Source organism: Podarcis cretensis (genome assembly GCF_951804945.1).
Source record: "Podarcis cretensis genome assembly, chromosome: 4".
In the NCBI taxonomy this organism is placed as follows: Eukaryota; Metazoa; Chordata; class Lepidosauria; order Squamata; family Lacertidae; genus Podarcis; species Podarcis cretensis.
Window position 1 is genome coordinate 41,830,925 of NC_137173.1, and position 18,738 is coordinate 41,849,662.

At 43.4% G+C, this 18,738-nt stretch overlaps 1 protein-coding gene across 1 annotated transcript in view; it reads left to right on the forward strand.

Moving 5' to 3' along the window:
* Window positions 1–17,985, forward strand: part of CD247 (CD247 molecule) — a 44,234-nt gene extending 26,249 nt beyond the window's left edge. The window contains exons 2-8 of the mRNA XM_079974863.1: window positions 6,970–7,073; window positions 9,509–9,565; window positions 12,900–12,986; window positions 13,596–13,631; window positions 16,232–16,288; window positions 16,460–16,495; window positions 16,996–17,985. Of these exons, the coding sequence (XP_079830989.1) occupies window positions 6,970–7,073; window positions 9,509–9,565; window positions 12,900–12,986; window positions 13,596–13,631; window positions 16,232–16,288; window positions 16,460–16,495; window positions 16,996–17,064 (446 nt within the window). The 3' untranslated portion in view covers window positions 17,065–17,985. The remainder of the gene's footprint in view (window positions 1–6,969; window positions 7,074–9,508; window positions 9,566–12,899; window positions 12,987–13,595; window positions 13,632–16,231; window positions 16,289–16,459; window positions 16,496–16,995) is intronic.
* Window positions 17,986–18,738: the final 753 nt, after the last annotated feature.

The following is an 18,738-nucleotide window of genomic DNA, read 5'->3' on the forward strand; positions in this document are numbered from 1 at the left end:
CCACCAAACTGCTGCTGTCTTGCCTCTTTCAGGCCTTTTAAAGTGCTCCAGGTTAGTGGTCATCACTACCTTTTTGTGGGTGTGAATTCCATAATTCAACCACGTGCTATGTGAATAAGTATTTACTTTTGCCTGTTCTGAACCTCCCAACATCCAGCTTCTTTGGATATCCCATCTAGCATTATGTGTGTGTGTGTTGGGGGGGGGGGGACCTCTCACTACCTACGTTCTCCATACTATGCATAATTTTATACACCTCTTTCATGTCACTTCCAATTCACATTTTCTGTAAAGTAAAAAGCCACAAATGTTGTAAATGTTCCTCACAGGAGAGTTGCTCCAACCCCTTGATTGTTTTTCTTGCCCTTTTCTGAGTTTTCCCCCAGCTCTGCAATGTCCTTTACGAGGTGAGGCAACGCCATAGATTTGTATACAGTGGTACCTCGGGTTACAGATGCTTCGGGTTACAGACTCTGCTAACCCAGAAATAGTACCTGGGGTTAAGAACTTTGCTTCAGGATGAGAACAGAAATCACACGGTGGCGGCAGCGGGGCAGCACAGGGAGGCCCCATTAGCTAAAGTGGTACTTCAGGTTATGAACAGTTTCAGGTTAAGAACGGACCTCCGGAACAAATTAAGTTCTTAACCCAAGGTACCGCTGTAATGGCATATGATATGGACAAGCACAGGATTTTCACAGTTGCTGCACACTAGGTCAGCATCTTCACCGAGCTCTCTGTTATGACCTGAAAGTCTCATTCCTGGCCAGTCACTGCCAGTTCAGACCCTGTGAATATATGTGTGAAATTGATTCCCCGCCCCACATGCATAATTTTACACTTGCTTAAATTGAATTGTATTTGCCATTTTACCCCCTTCATCCGGTTTGAAAAGATTCTTTTCCTTGCAGTCCCTTTTTGTTTTAACCACCCTGAACATCAGCAAACTGCTACCTCACTGCTTATCCTTAATGCATAAAGCCTTAATGACTCTCCGGGTCATTAATGAACAAGGCCTTAATACTGATCCTTGATGGCTTCCACTTTCTACAATCCTCCTTCGGGAGAGCTGTCCATTCATTCCGACTTTCTGCTTCATGTTTCTTAACCATTTCCTTTATGTGTTTTGACTTTTGAATCTGATATAGTATGACTACTTTTGTTATGTTGTAAGCTGCCTTGAGCATTGTTTGAACTACGGAAAGGTGGCATAAAAATAAAATTTATGTATGTATAGTAGTAAGTTGGAGGATAAGAAAATGGAATTTATTGGGAAATGCTGTACTTGACTTTTTCAGAAGGTATGGATGCTGAGCATAAGTAATTGTGCCCCTTGAGAAGATCACTGTCTAGGCTGGGAAGATGGACAATAACTGCTAATATGGAGATGGAAAACTCTGAGATAATTCAATTAGGTGATTGAATTTGGCAATTGATTTTCCTGAGATTTCACGACCTGCATGTAGATGATTGGAAACTCGTCCTTTGCAATGGCAAAAAACATGATTTCCATGTCCTAGTAATGTGAGGAGAATGCCATTTTTGTCAGCTTGCAGTGCCCATAATTCTCTTCCACTTTCTAGATGGGATAAAAAAAAAGTCCTCTTAAATCATTTGAACTGTTATTGTGTGATTGCATAATGCATTTATAGCATGGTGCGTGCAGTATCTTGTGTGTATACTTACATGACAATGTAGTCTGCATCAGCTTACCCTTGTACAGCTCTTGCTACAAAAGTCACATTTTCTATCTTTCATATAGAGATCCCACTTGCTGTTCAGAGACCAACGTGATGATCTCTAGCACAGAGAAGAACAGATATGAGTGTTTGTGTATGTTCGAAGTAAGCAATAGTTCAATAAGAGGAAAACCAACTATTCCTTAATTTTACAAGATTGTTCATGAAAGCAGTGGTTTCATTTAACATACGGCATAAGTTGCCTTTGTGCCCTGAAACCTCTTGCATTGATTTGAGCTCTTTCATTTGATATGAAAAGCTGAGACACTTCTGATGAGTGGCTCTTTTAGAAGCAAGGGCTGGATCTACTCCCATGTTCTCCTTTCTTCACCAACTGTTTACTGGAGGGATTATGCTACATTATGTTATTTACTCATATTTTAAAACTGTTTTTTTTTGGGGGGGGGCAAGTTCACCCAAAGTGGTTTACAACATTTAAACCCCACCCCCCCCACGCCATGGATGAACAATAAATTAAAGTATTAACAAACAAGCCTGTAAAAATCAAGGCTGTGTTATCCAGACCAGAGGTGGGAACCTTTTTGGCCCAGCAGGGCCCGAATTTTTATTTCCCCCCATGAATTTGTCTAGCTTCTAGACAAGAATCTAGTAAGTGTTTCCTGCTTGGCAGGGGGTTGGACTCGATGGCCCTTGTGGTCTCTTCCAACTCTGTGATTCTATGATTCTATGAAGTGAAGTAAGTTTGCTACCTTGATTTGGAACATTATTATAGACCAGAGGTGGGATATTTTGTACCCACCAGATGTTATTGGACCTCAACTCCCATTAGCCCTCCGTCAGTGATGATGGGAGCTATATTGTCTGGCAAACATCTGAAAGGCCAATTTTTCCCCAGCCATCCTGTCAAAACAGTACCTCAAGGAATAACTAATCTATTACGGCCTACATTTTTGTGGATTTAATCAAATATATGGACACTGAGAGGACTTTGTCCTGTTCTAAGGAAGCCGAGGAGCTTTTCAGCCTGGTTTTAAACTGGAATATTCTTATGTCTCAAGCAGTATATACGTTTGAGTTTCTCAACACCTCTGCTCAGATTGACCCAGTGCCCAGTGTTGATTCACAGGCCCTGCACATATATGTTTATACTTTAAAAACATCCAGTTACATGTACCGTGGGGTTCTGTCTGCCCCCAAGTCTATGAAATGAAGTTCCAGCTCACTTATGAACTATAATGTCACTAGGGTGGCAAAGGCATTTGTTTATTAAGCTATGGAATAAATTTACACCCAGGGAAGGAAATCTCTGTGTTGGATGCTTACAGGGAGACTGCGTGGGGAAATGGGCCATGAGGAGAATTGTCCACCTCTGTACAATGCTCGTGGGGCCTTTGACAGCAGCTCAACTGGCTCACACCTACTTTGCACAAACTCTGCTCTCGTTTGCTAACATTGTGAATCTCTTTTGGTTCCAGTCTTCTAGAATTGAAACAGCTGTGCATGTGTGTGTGTGTGTTTCTCCTCCTCTGAATGTGACTAAGTGTGTTTGATGCTGCTGGCAGCCCCCTCAAGATATGAATAAGTTAAGAATGGCTGCTGTGGCATGAAGGCAGGTTTCAAAGTTCATATCTTTCCCCTAGACTTTCAGGAAGATGCGTGTTCACATGCTGTTGGTTTTTGTGTGTGTTTGTGTTTTAAGAACTTGGCTGAGAAGAAACTCTCCCAGCTTGCTTTTGGCTAGACAGTTGTTCTAAATTCCAGTCCCCTTTTTCTTGTTCTATGAAAGCTTCCTATTGCTTTGGTTCTTAGCGTGTTGTAGATGTAGAAGTACGTCTACAAGAGTGGGAGGAAACTGTGCCCTGCATCTCTTCAGAATCTCGCTTTTTCTTACATGTCTTGGAGTTTGCATTCAGCCTTGTTGTTGTTGTTGTTTAGTCGTGTCCGACTCTTCGTGACCCCATGGACCAGAGCACGCCAGGCACTTCTACTGGCTCTTAATCCTTGGTGATCACAATATCAGCAACAAAAAGGAGCACCTCTCATTGCAGAGGTGGGGACTACTGTGCCCCTCCCCTGCGTTGTTGGATTTCAGCAAGGGTAGAGCAGTGATAGAACATCCACTTTGTGTGCAGAAGGTCTCAGGTTCAACGCCCAGCATTTTTAGGTGGGTCTCCGACAATGCTGAGCTTGATGGGTCCTAATGGTCTGTCAAGGTATGGCAACTTCCTCTGTTCCAGACTCATCAGCTGTAGCTGAATCTGGACAGCCACAGCTTTCCCATCCCTGCTTTATGGCATAATCTTTTGCTGTACTTGGTCTTGAAACTTAGTAGAGGAAACGTTGCACTCAGGAAACCTTGCAGGCAGGAGGCACAGCTGTCAGATCAGAGTGGAGGGGGCTGTAAACACTTAGCGTAACCACACCGAATGCCACAAACAGCCAAGGGAACTCTTTGCACTGATGTCAGAAGCTGAGCTCCATTTTACCTCAAGCACACAGGTTTCCTTTCCTTTATAGTGACTTCCAATCTCGTGCTTCAACAAAACTACGTATCTTGTTACAATGAAACTTCAGCAGGCTAATCTGTTGGGAAACAGACTGCTGCTGTTGTTTTTAACCTGTCTCTTATGGGGGCTACCCTTCCTACTAGGGCTGAAAGAGTTCAGTATTTTGTTAAGATGTGCAAATTTTCATTCAGCAGTTTTCTCTGAAAAGGACGCTTACACCTCATGGCACTGTTTTAAACCACAATTGGACAATTGCAAAGAAATTGACAGTTTTTTTCCATCTAGCTTGGTACTGTCTACACCTACTGACACTGGCTCGCTGGCACTTCAGACAGAAGCTTTTCTCAGCTGTAGCTAGAGACTGAACCCACTACCATGTGCTCCATGACTGAACTACAGTCTCTCCACACATGGACTGGAGCCAGCATGAGTAGGGCAGTTTCCCCAAGAATGGAAATTTATGACTGCATTTGATTGAAACATAAAATCAAACCGTGTCATGACAAACCACTGAAACAATGTGCCAAGAGGCTTACTTTTACCAAGAGACACTTTTTGGGATTTTTTTGGTCACTTCCAGGTTTGGTGCGGTGCGATGCATGCATGCGTGGTTGCACACATATGGGACTCGCTTAAAACAGTCATTAACATGGATAGGTAACGTTTACAAACAAGAACAAAAGCATCCAGTGATACTGAGGATAATCCTAAATGTATTTCTTATCAATAAATAATTAAGTGTGGCACGAGCACATTTTTATTCTGAAAGCGTGGCCCAGAGAAAAATGTTTGAGAACCACTGCTATACCCATTAACCTGGGAGCTCCATTTGATCTTTTGAGTAGACATGCATTGGATTGCAATTTTCATTTCTTGTATTAATATATGAACCAGAGAGCTGCCCAATACTCCTGAAGAACAATCACATGTGCCATAAACATGAAAGTGTACATGTATGAGAGACTGTCCTCTTTAAATGTTGCTGTAACTTGACTTTGTTCCATGTGATACATACTCGTGTTTATTCTGATCAACCTTTAACTGGCCTTCATTGAGATTGTGCTTTAATCCCATTGAAATCTATACTCAATTTCATGCAATTGTTTTAAATTCAATTAATTTCATTTTCCTGAGGAGTAGCCAACAAAGAGTTTTGCAGCACCTTAAAAGACTTCATACATTCATTATGGCAGCAGCTTTTGTACAGTTGACTTCATCAGATACATTAAGCAGTATCCTGAAGTGCAGGTGTCTATACACATGGTAGTGGGGAGGGAATTGTAAACAGCCAGATCAAAAGGCAATGAAAGTGCATAAAAGTATACAAATGGCTATTTGGCCATTCACAAAAAAGATGTTGGTGATGAGAAAACCCTGGCATTGGTAAGCCCATTAATGACACATAGTGTGATTAAAAAACCCTGCCCTGATTCAGTCCACAAGTAATAGCACTGAGTCTCTTGATGAACTGTAATTCAGTAGTTTCACATTTCAGTCTCCCTTGGAAGCTCCTTTGTTCTAGAATGACCAGTTAAGGGTTAGAGCCAGAGTGCGGCCGTTGGTGTTTGATCATTGTCATGAGACGAATTCACAAAAGCTTGTGCCATAATAAAGTTTTAAGGTGCCACAATACTCTTTTGAATATTTTCACTGGGCCTTTAGTGTGACTTTATTTGGATCTGAGTCGCTGAGTACTGAATTTTCCTCTAATCCCCACCTCTGATTTTCTCTGCTGCTTCAAAGACAGCACCATAATCTTTCCTCTAGAGCAGGCAAATGTGAATATGGATATACAGTATACTTGCATCCTTTTTTGCAGTGTTTCTCTAGGAACCATTGAGCAGGCTGGATGAGTCTTTAGATAGGGATGGGGATATGCATCTCAGTCTAGGCAACTGTTACTATAAACAGCACATCTGGGGGATAACCAGCAGTCAGATAAGGGGGTATTTTTTAGCAACAAAACCAGCATGGTCTCGCAATCTAGGGAGCTTGCTGAGCCAGAATTGTGGCTTGATGGGTGTTTTTTTTACTCCAAAATAAAGTGCAGAAAAATTTGTTTGTTAAAATATATGACTGACACAATGTGGAGTTTGATCCTTTAGCTGCAGGAAAGTGGGATGGGGCAGCCCTTAGTGTTTGTGTCACCCATTGTTTACACTTTGACAGCACATTAGTACCGATTCATGCAAATGTTACTGTCTTGTGAACTGAAGAAGTATCTGAAGAAGTATCTGAAGAAGTGTGCATGCACACGAAAGCTCATACCAGGAACTGACTTAGTTGGTCTTTAAGGTGCTACTGGAAGGAATTTTTTTGTTTTGTCTTGTGAACTGTTCAATCACATCTCTAATGAAACCCAAAGGTGGTCATTCTAAGAAACCTATCAACCTCTTTGTCTGTTAGGTAATTTGCCCAATTAGCATTTGTATTATTGATCTCTAGTCACTAAAGGTAAAGGTACCCCTGACTATTAGGTCCAGTCGCGGACAACTCTGGGGTTGCGGTGCTCATCTCGCTCTATAGGCCGAGGGAGCCAGTGTTTGTCCGCAGACAGCTTCCGGGTCATGACTAAGCCGCTTCTGGCAAACCAGAGCAGCACACGGAAACACCGTTTACCTTCCCTATTTGAAGCCACGAAGAGCCACTGCCAGTCAATGTAGACAATACTGAGTGAGGGGAACCAGTAGTTTGACTCTGGACTCAGTACAGGGCAACTTTCTCAATAATCAACACATGGGTTTGTTTGTTTTTTAATGCAGATGCCAATGCACTAGGCCTGACAGATCCAAGACTCTGCTACATTCTGGATGGGATCCTCTTGATTTATGCTATAATCATCACAGCCTGTTTCGTAAAACTAAAGGTGAGTCCTAAGCCTCTTTAAAATAGGAAGACACTTGATCTTTAACATACAAGGAATGACCTGGGAAACTTTATTTTTATTTGTAAACTCTGTGTCTTCAATTTCCTTCACCAATTCCACCCACTTTTTCCAACATGAGAATAAGGAGGAGTACTGATGAGCTGTTGGGCACTTGGATTCATTTGAGAAACCATGGTGTTTGGAAACTTCAGCATTTCAACAGAGCATTCCATTGGGCACCTGTATGCTGGACAAGGCTTTGAATGGTTATACAGTCATGTATAACCTCAGGAATTCAAAGATGCCTTGTGCTAAGGAACTTCTCACCACTCAGCAGCAGGTTTCTTGAAACTTGCTAGATCCTCCCAAGCCCTTTCTGGGATCGCTAGATGGAACAAGGAAGTCGTGCAAGGATGGTAAACCGGTGTCCTTGCTGGACTACAATTCCCATCACCCCTGACCACTGGCCATGCTGACTTGGGCACCTGGGGTGATGACAGTTGAAATCCAGCCACATCTGGAGGACCACAGGTTCCCCATTCCTGAAGGAGGGTATCCTGAGAAGTCACTGGAGATGCCTGGCACTTTGCGGTCTCTTCATTGATTCCTTAGGACCAGGTGGGAAATCTCTGGCCTGCAAGCTAAACTTCACCTGCCAGTCTTCTACATTTGGCTCAAGAGACTTTTTTCTCTCTGAAACCATATACACCTGCCCTACCCCTCATGTCAGGTTTGGGGGTAGGTAGCAACGAGGTTGCAGAAAGCAGGACTGAATATCCTGTGTATCTGCTGATGTGCAGAGTTCAGTCCTGTGTGGGTGTGGCTTGGCCGAAATGGCCTTGTGGGCCGAATGGAGAAGTGTGGCTGACCTAATGAGGCAGATGGGCTGGAAGTTCCCCCTGCTGACCTATAAGCAGGAAGCAACAATATGACAGAAAACTTGGTCCCTTTTCTCACTGGCATTAAATACAGAAGAAAGCTTTAAATGAAGAAGTGAAAATAGGCAGTGGCCAAAATTGGCAAGAAGGGGCCGCGATGCTTGCCTCCAGCAGAAAACAGCTGATCTTAACATTGGAAACCTTTCATGAGCTAGCCTGAGGGTAAAGAAATTGGTTTACATTCCCACTGCGTGATACATATTGTTTATAACTACTGGAGTCAAAACTTCTGCCCATTGCCGAGTCAAGATGGTGATCATTAGGGAGGGCATGATAAAGTACCCTAGTGAAAGGGTTTCTCTGTTTTACCACTGAGATTCTGATCGAGGAGTAAGTCAATTGACAACCAGCTGCTTGCTTCCAGCCCGATATTGGCCAAGTGAAAAGCAAAAACCATCCCTTCAAACCTAATGAAAGACATTTGAAATGGTGGCAGCTGCTGTTTGTGGTCCTCAGGTGACTCCTTTGCAAGCTGAGTTATCAATGTAAAGACTGAATCTTTTGCCTTTCCCACTCTGTATTCATATTCACACACAGGTAAGCAGTGTATACAGAGACAAGAAGTACAAAGAGAGAAGGGAAGATGCAGTCCTGTTGCCAACCTTCAGTGCAACTTTCCCTCTTGTGTCCACTGTAGTGGAGGTGTTTCTGGTTTTATCTATTTCCACGTGTACCCATTCATTTCATTCCGTCTTCTATGGGATTATGTGGTGCACTTCATAAGTGATATGGTATAGTTCTGTGTTGGGAATTCCCCATCATTCTGAGGATGGGAGGTGCAGGAATTTGGAATTTATTCATGTTTTTTGTGAGAGAAGTTAAATGAGTGTAGTTTTTTCTGCCACTTATGCCCCCCGCATAATGTCTATGACAACGGTACCTCATACCAAATGTAAACGAACTGTGAAAAAGACTCTATGAACTGAAAGTGGAGATGCTATATGTACTTTTTTTGTTACACAAGAAAACTTTTAGTAATAACTAATTAAAAACAGAACAACAAAACAAAACACTTTCCCTCTTGGAAATTTTGAGATTTCATACCTGCCATTAAAAGGTGCCTGATGAACAATACTTACTTTGGAACCGTTTTTCCATTTACCAACAAATGGGTAAATCTCTACCATTGCCACTAGGAGGTTGTTTAGCTGCAAATAAAGTTAGGATAAGATTGCAAGAACATTGCAGAGAAACTTTTCAGTACTCTATTAATATCCTAAAACATGTTTGATCTTCTTAACAGCTTGGTGCTCTGCATATCACAATGTATGCATAGTTCCTGAGAGTTTAGGAAAAGATGACCAAAGATCTAGAAATTCTATGATGAATCTACATTTTACATGCATTTTTAATATGCAGTTTTCATACACTTACATAACTGGCATTATTTGAATTTGGGAACAAGAGAATATTGGAATCGCCATGAAATCAATTACTAGCAGAAATTATCCTGTTAAAGTCACATTCAGAGATAGAAATGGGCTTTGTGTTTTCCAGATAAGCAAAGGCTCTCCTGAACCTCAAACTTCTCAGAATTCAGAGGACCTATATAATGTAAGTACTAAATTTATGTCTTCTTGAAATTGAATGATTTTTATTTCACAAATAAAATAAAATAATTATAATAGGACAGACAATTAAATGAGACCAGATTTCATGGATCTGACCTCAAGATTCAACTAGGACTCTTCCAGAGTCTGGGCAAATCCTAAGTGGATTTTTAAAATTCATTACCCCTTTTGTTCAGAGTCCTCTCAAGTTCCCCCAGCTTAGCAAGGGGGGAGAGTTAATGGCAGTGAGATCTTCTGGCAATAGAGGTATCAGTAGTGGGTCTCAGGAGTTAGGTTTAAATCAGAAGTGGAGAATCTTTTCTGTCTGTTGGACCAGATCTTAATCTGTTCTCCTGGTGGACCAAATTAAACAGGTGGTCTTACGGATGTCAGATGCTGCTGCACTTTGAAGCCCCAATAGTTGGTACTTCAAAGCACAGTGTGGGTGGCAGCCCCTCCACAATGAGGAGCATGCAGATCCAGTTTTATATCAAATGAAATTACAGCATCCAGTAGATCACCTCCCAGTTAACTAGATTTAAACTATATTCCATTTGGAATAAGAGTATATTCCAGTGTGTGATCTTTCAGCGTGTGATCTTCTCCATACTAATTAAAATAGTGGTTTTGCTTTGCTGCTTCCCCACTTTAAGAACTTGAAAGAAACATACCTTCTAAGGAGTTTCTGGATAGGGCAGCACTCTCAAGCGTATTTATTTTTAATCACTAGATTAAGGTCTAGAGTAAGGCAACCTTTGGCTTACCTGGCTTACCTATTTGCTATGAAAGAGATGGCAGTGCTCTGCTCTGATAATATGTACAGAAATACTCAAGAGTGTCTCCATTGCCCCACCCATACTTTACCTTTTGCATGTTACTTCTGCACATTCCTCCATTATGTCAACAGACCAAAACTGGAATGTAGCAAGTATCTGATAGGTGCTCACCACAAGCAATCATCTCCCAACCAACCAGGTGTATGCCCATTGCTGAGAGGGGATTGTGCCAGGCAATCAGCTGCCAATCATGTTGGAGGCCCTGTGGGTGAGTGGTTCCTAGGTCCAGGAAACTGGTCCATCAGCTGTTCTGGGTAGCTGTGTAATTGGAGCATTGCCACTGGAAACTCAGATGTATTCCATGTCCAAGAGTGCTTTTTGTCAGCTTGGGCTGGTTTGGCAGTTGCAACCATTCTTGGACAGGGGTGGCTTGGAGAAAGTGGCCCACGCATTGGTAATCTCTAGGCTTGATTACTGGAACACACTTTACATGGGGCTGCCCTTGAATTTGGTCCAGAAACTGCAGCTATTGTTGGTCTGTGGGGCAACCTGTCAACATATGACACCTCTGTTGAAAGCATTGCATGAGTTTCCAGTTTGCTCCTGGGCCATATTACAGTTCTGGACCAGGATAGCTGATAAGCCAGTCACTTAGATCTGTGGATGAAGATTTCTTGACAGTGCCACATGCTCGTGCAGTAAAGCCTGACATGACTTGAACATGTTGGGGTTTTTTTTAGCATTGTAGCAGCAGTTCTCTGGAATTCTTTCCCTCCAGAATGCTATTGCCAATATTGTTTGGTTTAAACACTGCGTATTTGTGGAACTTAACACTTTTACATGTGGTTTTTGTTTTAAATACACTACGATTTATTTATTTTTTGATGTTGTGTAAACCACTTTGGATACTGTGTAAATCTATAAACACTGGAAATATATAAAATGGTTGCTTTCGGTGTTGATTTACACCCATGGAAGGAAATCTGTGTGTTGGATGTTTGCAGGAGACTGAATGGGTCTGTCGGTAGAACATGAGACTCTTAAGCTCAGGGTTGTGGGTTTTGCTGGGCAAAACATTCCCACATTGCAGGGGGCTGGACTAGATGCCGCTTGTGGTCCCTTCCAACTCTACAGTTCTACGATTCAATGAAAAAAACTCTTCTCAAATCACCCTTTTTATTTCTGCAGCGTTTTATTCTAGCTGGCTTCACATTTTGAATATTGTTTAAAAATTCATATTATATTTCATAATAACACAGGTTGTTCCAGCAGAAGCCAGTGCAACAAATTCCTTTAGTGCAATGGAACTTCTCCCCCTACACCCTACATAAATCTGCTTGGGAGAGTCAAGAGGAGGAGAGGGAGATCATTCTATCAGGAAAGCAGAAATGTTTGTACTGACAAAATGATGCCCTTAGCCTGACATAGTATCCCACCCACAGTCTATTTTTGTACACCACTCAGGTATTCTTTTACTGTAGAGCAATTTCTAAATTCTTAAATCAGTCAATAAGCAAGGGAAGCCTTGTGTAGTTATGGGGAAATGGCTACACATATAGTGGTCCTATTCTGGCCTAAAGTCTAGAGACAGGTGGTTTGTGGGCTTTGAAGGAGGAGAGAGCGCGACCTACATGAGTTCTTCACAGCAGTGTCCTATGTGAAAGCAGGGTTAACCTTGTTTTCCTGTTTAGAATCAAGAGATTCTGGTTGGCTCCTGCTAGAAGAGAGAATGAGCTTGCACCTGCAGCTTACACCATGTTGCTGCCATGAAGACTCTATGTGTGGCCAGCTCGGTTTCCTATTTAGTCTAAGAGCCAGCGGCTCTAATGCTAGAAGGAAGGTGAAGACAGAGGCCTGTTGTACAAGGGCTGTGCATGGGACTGTGACTATGGCTATTCTCTCCTGCAATGAGAGGCAGCCCTGCAGTAGTAGAGAGAAGGATAATTGGCAGAAAAGTCTGGGGCGGCCCTTGTGAATGGAAGGGTTTATATGAGAGGTCACTTGGAAGCCTTCATTGGCATCCCATGAAAGGTGGATGGTGGGAGATTCAGGAAGCAAGTACTTCTCGGCACAACACAGAGTTGAATTATGGGATTTGCAGCCCCAAGATGTACACAGATGGTCACCAACTTATAAGTTTTCAAAGGTGTCTAGACAAATTCCTGGAGATCATCAACAGCTACTAGTTACAATGGCTGTATTACCTCTGGCATTGGGGGCAGTATGCCTCTGAATACCTGGTATGACTCAGGTATGGTCCAGAAGAGTGTTGCGCTCAGCATAGGCCACGGAGAGAAAATAATGCTGGACTAGATGGACTCTCCGTTTCTTAATTAATCCCTTGACTGCGGAAGGATTGGGGAAAGTGTTAGCAACTTGAGTCTAGGACCAGGATTTTATGGGATGGTTTTAACATAACAGAATGTGATTCACTGAGCTCATGTTTGTTTTTGAGTCTATTTTGAAGACACAGTACTGGTCAGCCCGTTAGGAGCTCGGGACTGCAACTTACCAATGAGCTGTCATTCTTGTAAATGTCCTTATCTATATATTTCATTTCAGAGATTGTCTCATGGAACCAGAGATGAATATGCATCGCTGGGAGCGAAACAGACAGATGCTGACATTGAAGGAGGGGGGAAAGCCCAGGTACCTTCACTCATCTCATCCTGGTCCTTTTATTAAATTCAGGCCACTCTTTTCTGTGCAGAGAAAGTCAGCCCAGCTCAGGCAGCCACTGGGACATGGCATCCCTGACCTCTCCTAAAACAGCAAAGAATCTGATGGCACTTTAAAGACTAATAGATTTATTATTAAGGATGGAATAAGGTTTGTGGATTACAGTCCACTTCCTTAGATGCATGAAGTGCTACTCTGAGTTACTGGGGTGGGTGGGTGGGTGGGTGGGTGGGTGGGTGCACACACATGTGGTTTGGTTAAGCCACTAAATTGCAATGTTTCAGCTCCATAGCCTGTGGACTGAATAGAGACAAAGGATCGTTCACACATTATATATGTCAGGATGTCAGTGCTATCAACAGATGTTGATAGCCCCCTTCCCACTGCCATGTGTACATATACCAGCAACTCAGGATAACGCTTCATCCATCGTCAAATGCAGCTAGAAATTTTGTGACTAATCCAAGACTAGCATCTCTGTAAAAATCTCTGCAATGCCTTGCACATCCCCAAATAATTTTTTGATATTGTCCGCAAGAACAGTTGTAAGAACTGCTTGTTTTTTCCTCCCCTTTTCAGCACAGAAGAAAGCAAGCTCAGGACAGAGTTTACAGTGTAAGTAAAACCAAGAACTGACCATTTCAGAAAAGCGTTTTGGTTTATTGCCATATTGTCTAGAATTTTTCTAAATTGCTTTTCAGTTTTCTAAAATGACCAGCCACCTTCACATAAAACCCACCTAAAGACATCTGAAACAACACTGGGAAGTAAATTGTGCTACCATGTAGGCATCACTCTCATTAATTTATCTCTTTTTGCACACATATGACGATTTGCCAGTGTATTTGTTTGACTGTTTGTGAGCCCATGGGTGCCAAATACCTCTCCCAGAAGGTGTTTCAAGACCCAGCTTGTTTTCATGCTGTTAATGAACCCCTAAAGCAGTCTGCTTTGGTTTACAAAAACTGATATTCTTGTTGCATTTTAGCCTCACTCTGCTGGAGTCCACTTTTTCTTTCTTTTTAATGTTTTCTGCACCTGCATGCAAACTTTTTTTTACATTCCTGTGCCATTTCAGCAGCATGCTACGTTTGTGATGTTTTCCTCTGCTGCAGCAAACAGCTGCCATGAAATAGCTTATTTCCTTTCCTTGCGAGGTGTGTAAACGAACCTCTCTCTGCCTCCTCCCAGCTAGGTTTATCTTCTGTATTCCTACTCCTTGTTTCTATCTAGCTGCTGCATCCCTCCCTTAGTGTAACTTGAAGGAGAGAAGAAAAACTATTGCTGGAATTGCTGCTTCTCAGGCATTGAGGTGCTACTGCAGTATCAGCAATTGGTTCCAAAGTCACAAGCACTGAACTTTAGGAAAGCAAAGCATAAGGCTCCATGTAATCACTTTTCAAATGAATTGTATGCCATTAATGACAGGTAGAATGTGCAATTGAACAGACTGTATGGCAGGCATGGGAAAACCATTGGCCCTTCATATCATGTTGGACTCCAACTCCCATTAGCCCCAGCAAACATGGCCAATGGCCAGGGATGTTGGGAGCAGAAGTTCAGCAACATCTGGAGGGCCAGAGTTTCCCCCAACCTGCTCTGTGGGCTAGTATTCCCCAGCACCCACCCCAGTTGTGGTAGTGCAAGTTTGTTGTACAGGAGGAAGTACTGTTGACTACAGCAATCTGCTGTGTGACCTGCCACAAGGCTTCCTGCCCTTTCCTTATGCAACTAGTAGCCCACCAAGGGATGCTCAATTAGTGCAACATTGAAATCCTCCCATGTCTGTAGTATGGGAGTAGCAGGGACCTATTTGACATGGGGGGGGGGGAATTACCAAATAAAGAGAGTATAAAGCAAGAGTAAGTGCTGACCTGCAGGGTCTCCCCATCTGGCCTGCAGCATCCCCCCTTCTGCAAGTAGACTTGAAAGGAGTTTTTTACTATACTCAACAAGTGGTTTCTTTCAAGTCTAACTGCAATGAACACAGGGAAAGTATTTGTCAGGGGTTCAGGAGCAGAGGCACAGGGAAGAGAGGAGATGGAGAGCGAAGGGGAAGAATCCGAGGGGAGCGTAGGAGAAGAGGACAGTGGACCGAGGGATTCCATGAGCCTCTCCAGCGAATCGGAAGATTCACAGAAGGGGGCGCCAGTGGCCAGGGGTAGGGGGTTCCCAAGGGGAACGCCCCAGGAGCAAGGGGGCAGCAGAGACTCCCAGAGCAGTAGTTGGAAATCAGGACCAGCTTCCCCACCAGAGCAGAGTGGGGGGGAAGAGTCCCAAGGATTGGGGCCAGTGCATTCCCCACCAGGGAGAGAAGATAAGGCAGGGCTGACCACACCTCCATCGGAGAGTCAGACAACGGAGGGGAGGTCAGATCCGGCCAGTATCCCGGAAGAGGGAAGCAGTGACAGAAGTAGTGTAACGGTCAGGAGGAAGGTCACTGGGTTGGCGCGAGAGGCAAGTTCAAATGTACAGGAGCGCGGGACAGCAGAGAATGAGGATTGGGAACTGGGTCCTAAAGCCCGCCGGAGGGAGGGGGAGGAGCTAAGCGACTCAGCGTCGGAAGAGTCCAGAAAGGGCAATGCCCTAGCGGGCAGGAGGACCCAGAGGAGGAGAGAGCAGCGTAAAAGGTGGAGCAGGGCTAGGATCTTAAACTGGTGTCATAGGGGAGGAGACTCAGACGGTACTTCGCCGGTCTAGGGTTAAGACGTAGAGCTGCGCGCTGCAGCTTTGAAATGGAAACTGAACCTCAATAAAGACTTTTGTACATAACGACAGCCTCGCGTTGGTCCTCTGTGAGCTGGGACCTAGGGGCAGCTCTGACAGTATTGTTTTGTTATATCTATATAGCAAGGATAGGGAACCTGTAGGTGGCTCTCTAGATCAGTGTTTCCCAACCTTGGGCCTCCAGATGTTTTTGGCCTACAACTCCCATCATCCCTAGCTAGCAAGACCAGTGGTCAGGGATGATGGGAATTGTAGTTCAAAAACAGCTGGAGGCCCAAGGTTGAGAAACACTGCTCTAGATGATGCTAGACTACAATGTTTATTGTCCCTGGCCACTGGACATTGCTTGCTGGGGTTGATGTGAGCTGGAAGAACATCTGGAGGGAGAGTCCATGGTTGCTTATCTCTGACAAAGAGGAGTGGTATGACAGAAATCAGTACTTTAATTTTATTCGTGCTGACACTATTTTCTGATCTTCCATGGCCAGGCTCTACAGCGGGATAAGATGGCTGAAGCATACAGCGAAATTGGAAAGAAAGGAGAGGTAAGTGACACTTCTTGCCAATTTGGCTCTACATATAAGGTGCCAAGGTGGCTTCAGGCACTACTCTGCCTGCTTTTTTCCTACCCTTTATTTAAAGCAGTACTGTCAAGCAAAACAGAAGTTATAGTATCCTCCTCACCCTTGTATTGATGCTGGGCTTGTTTTTTTCAGAGACGACGTGGCAAAGGCAGTGAAACAGTTTATCAGGTAAGGCACAGCAATAGCAAGCCTATCTCCCTACAAACTTCAGGGTCACAATCCTATGGAAGCAAGCTGCACAAAAACAGCTCACACAGGAATCTTGTTTGCCTTTGCTTTAATTAGTTTCTGGCATACATGCACCCTGTCAATTTGGATCACCTTTCTACAATGGGAGAACAGAGCAAGTGCCCTGTTCCTCACTTTGAGCCACCTAAGAGAATATTTTTGCTTGCCCAGTCTGTGAAGGAACAAGTACAGAGGCGCTTCTAAGGGCAGTATACAACTTTGCTTCCTCCAACAAACAATGGACCGGTCACATTCTTCTCCTAAGCAGGACTTTTGCCTTGCTATGAGTATCAGCCTGTCACCTTTATTTACTCTGGATAGAAAGCCAGAGTTGTTGGACTTATTTTTAGCAGGGGCATATGGACTTAGTACTTCTGATTAATAACTACAGTTATATTGATTTAGTTATAACTTTGAGTCATCTCATCTTTCTTTATCAGGGTCTCAGCAAAGCAACGAAGGATACATACGATGTCCTTCAAATGCAGCCCCTACCACCTCCTTACTAGCTACAGTTGAGTCTAGCAAGAGGAGAACTATTTCCATGGTGAGCGGGAATCTTGATTACCATTCTCAAGATGATCTGTTCAGAAATCTGTTGCCTTCTACAACAAATGCCACTTTTACATGAGCATAAAAACCAAAGCTCCTTTTAAAAACTAATTTCAAATTGTAGCTTTCAAAGTGTACATAGCTATAGAGCTTGGGCACCATGTTGTTGCTCAGTCAAAATTTAAGACCAGCTGTTGCGATGGCTATTTCAAAGTCATTTTCTTTTCTGGAGAAAGATGTTTTTTGAAGCTAAATGTGCATTAAAAAATGTTGCTCATGTGGAAGGATTTCGTTCCAAAACATCAGATAATTCTGACCACCAACAGGTTAACTGCCCCCCCTCTTGTTATAGGTTTGGGTTTTTATTTATAAATAGCAATTGGGGTTTGGGGGAGGAGATATACAGTGTATCACCATTGCCCTGAAGGACCTTTTTAAACACTCTTTTGCCAAGATACAAAAACATGCACCACCATTGACCTTGGACTGAGTGCAGTAGGGCATTCTTTTGAGTAAACATGCACTGCTAAAGGGATTTAATATGAAAATTGACTTATGCTGCATGAGAAGTATGGGCAGGCACAGACAGTATGTTCCCATAGTTAAGAGAATAGAAGTAGGTTCTTCTTCCACAGGACATATGGTTGGTTGAAATGAGTAATATATTACCTCCTGTTTTAAATGTAGATGCTTCAAATTCCTGTTAAGACAGAATCCTGATCAAACTTGTCAGGTGCTGGTGTCCTGGTTAAGGGAGCTTAATACCAGTGGAGCAAGGGGGGAATTAGCTGGGGAGCATGTTTACACAAAGGAATAGCCAGTGGATTTACTCCATAGTGTGTTTAGAGTTGTAGCCTTAAAGGTAAAGGTAAAGGTACCCCTGCCCGTACGGGCCAGTCTTGACAGACTCTGGGGTTGTGCGCCCATCTCACTTAAGAGGCCAGGGGCCAGCGCTGTCCGGAGACACTTCCGGGTCACGTGGCCAGCGTGACATCGCTGCTCTGGCGAGCCAGAGCCGCACACGGAAACGCCGTTTACCTTCCCGCTGGTAAGCGGTCCCTATTTATCTACTTGCACCCGGAGGTGCTTTCGAACTGCTAGGTTGGCAGGCGCTGGGACCGAGCAGCGGGAGCGCACCCCGCCGCAGGGATTCGAACCGCCGACCTTTCGATCGGCAAGCCCTAGGCGCTGAGGCTTTAACCCACAGCGCCACCTGCGTCCCAACATTGTGAGAATTTTATACCTTGAATCTATTTCCCTTACCTAGTTTCACAGAGTTTTATTCCTTCTGCCCATCTTATCAGACTGGTTACATCTCTATCAGCAAAATGGAAGTGAGAGTCTGCTTGTCAGAACTCATACCGGACTAAGGCTGCATACACCCACTTCCCAAACTCAGGGGCTGTAGTTTATTCCTTACAGAGCAATTCCAAGCACCCTTAAACTACAGATCCTAGGATTCTTGGGCTGGATTTACCGTAGGTTTGATGAGGCCCTTTGTATGTCCAGCTGTCCTTTGTCAACAACAAATTGTCGCTCTTTTTTGTGTTGAATATATGCTATATGGTAATTTATGGACCTAATAGGTATCTAAAGCCATTTGCACATAACAAAATATGTATTTTAGCAAA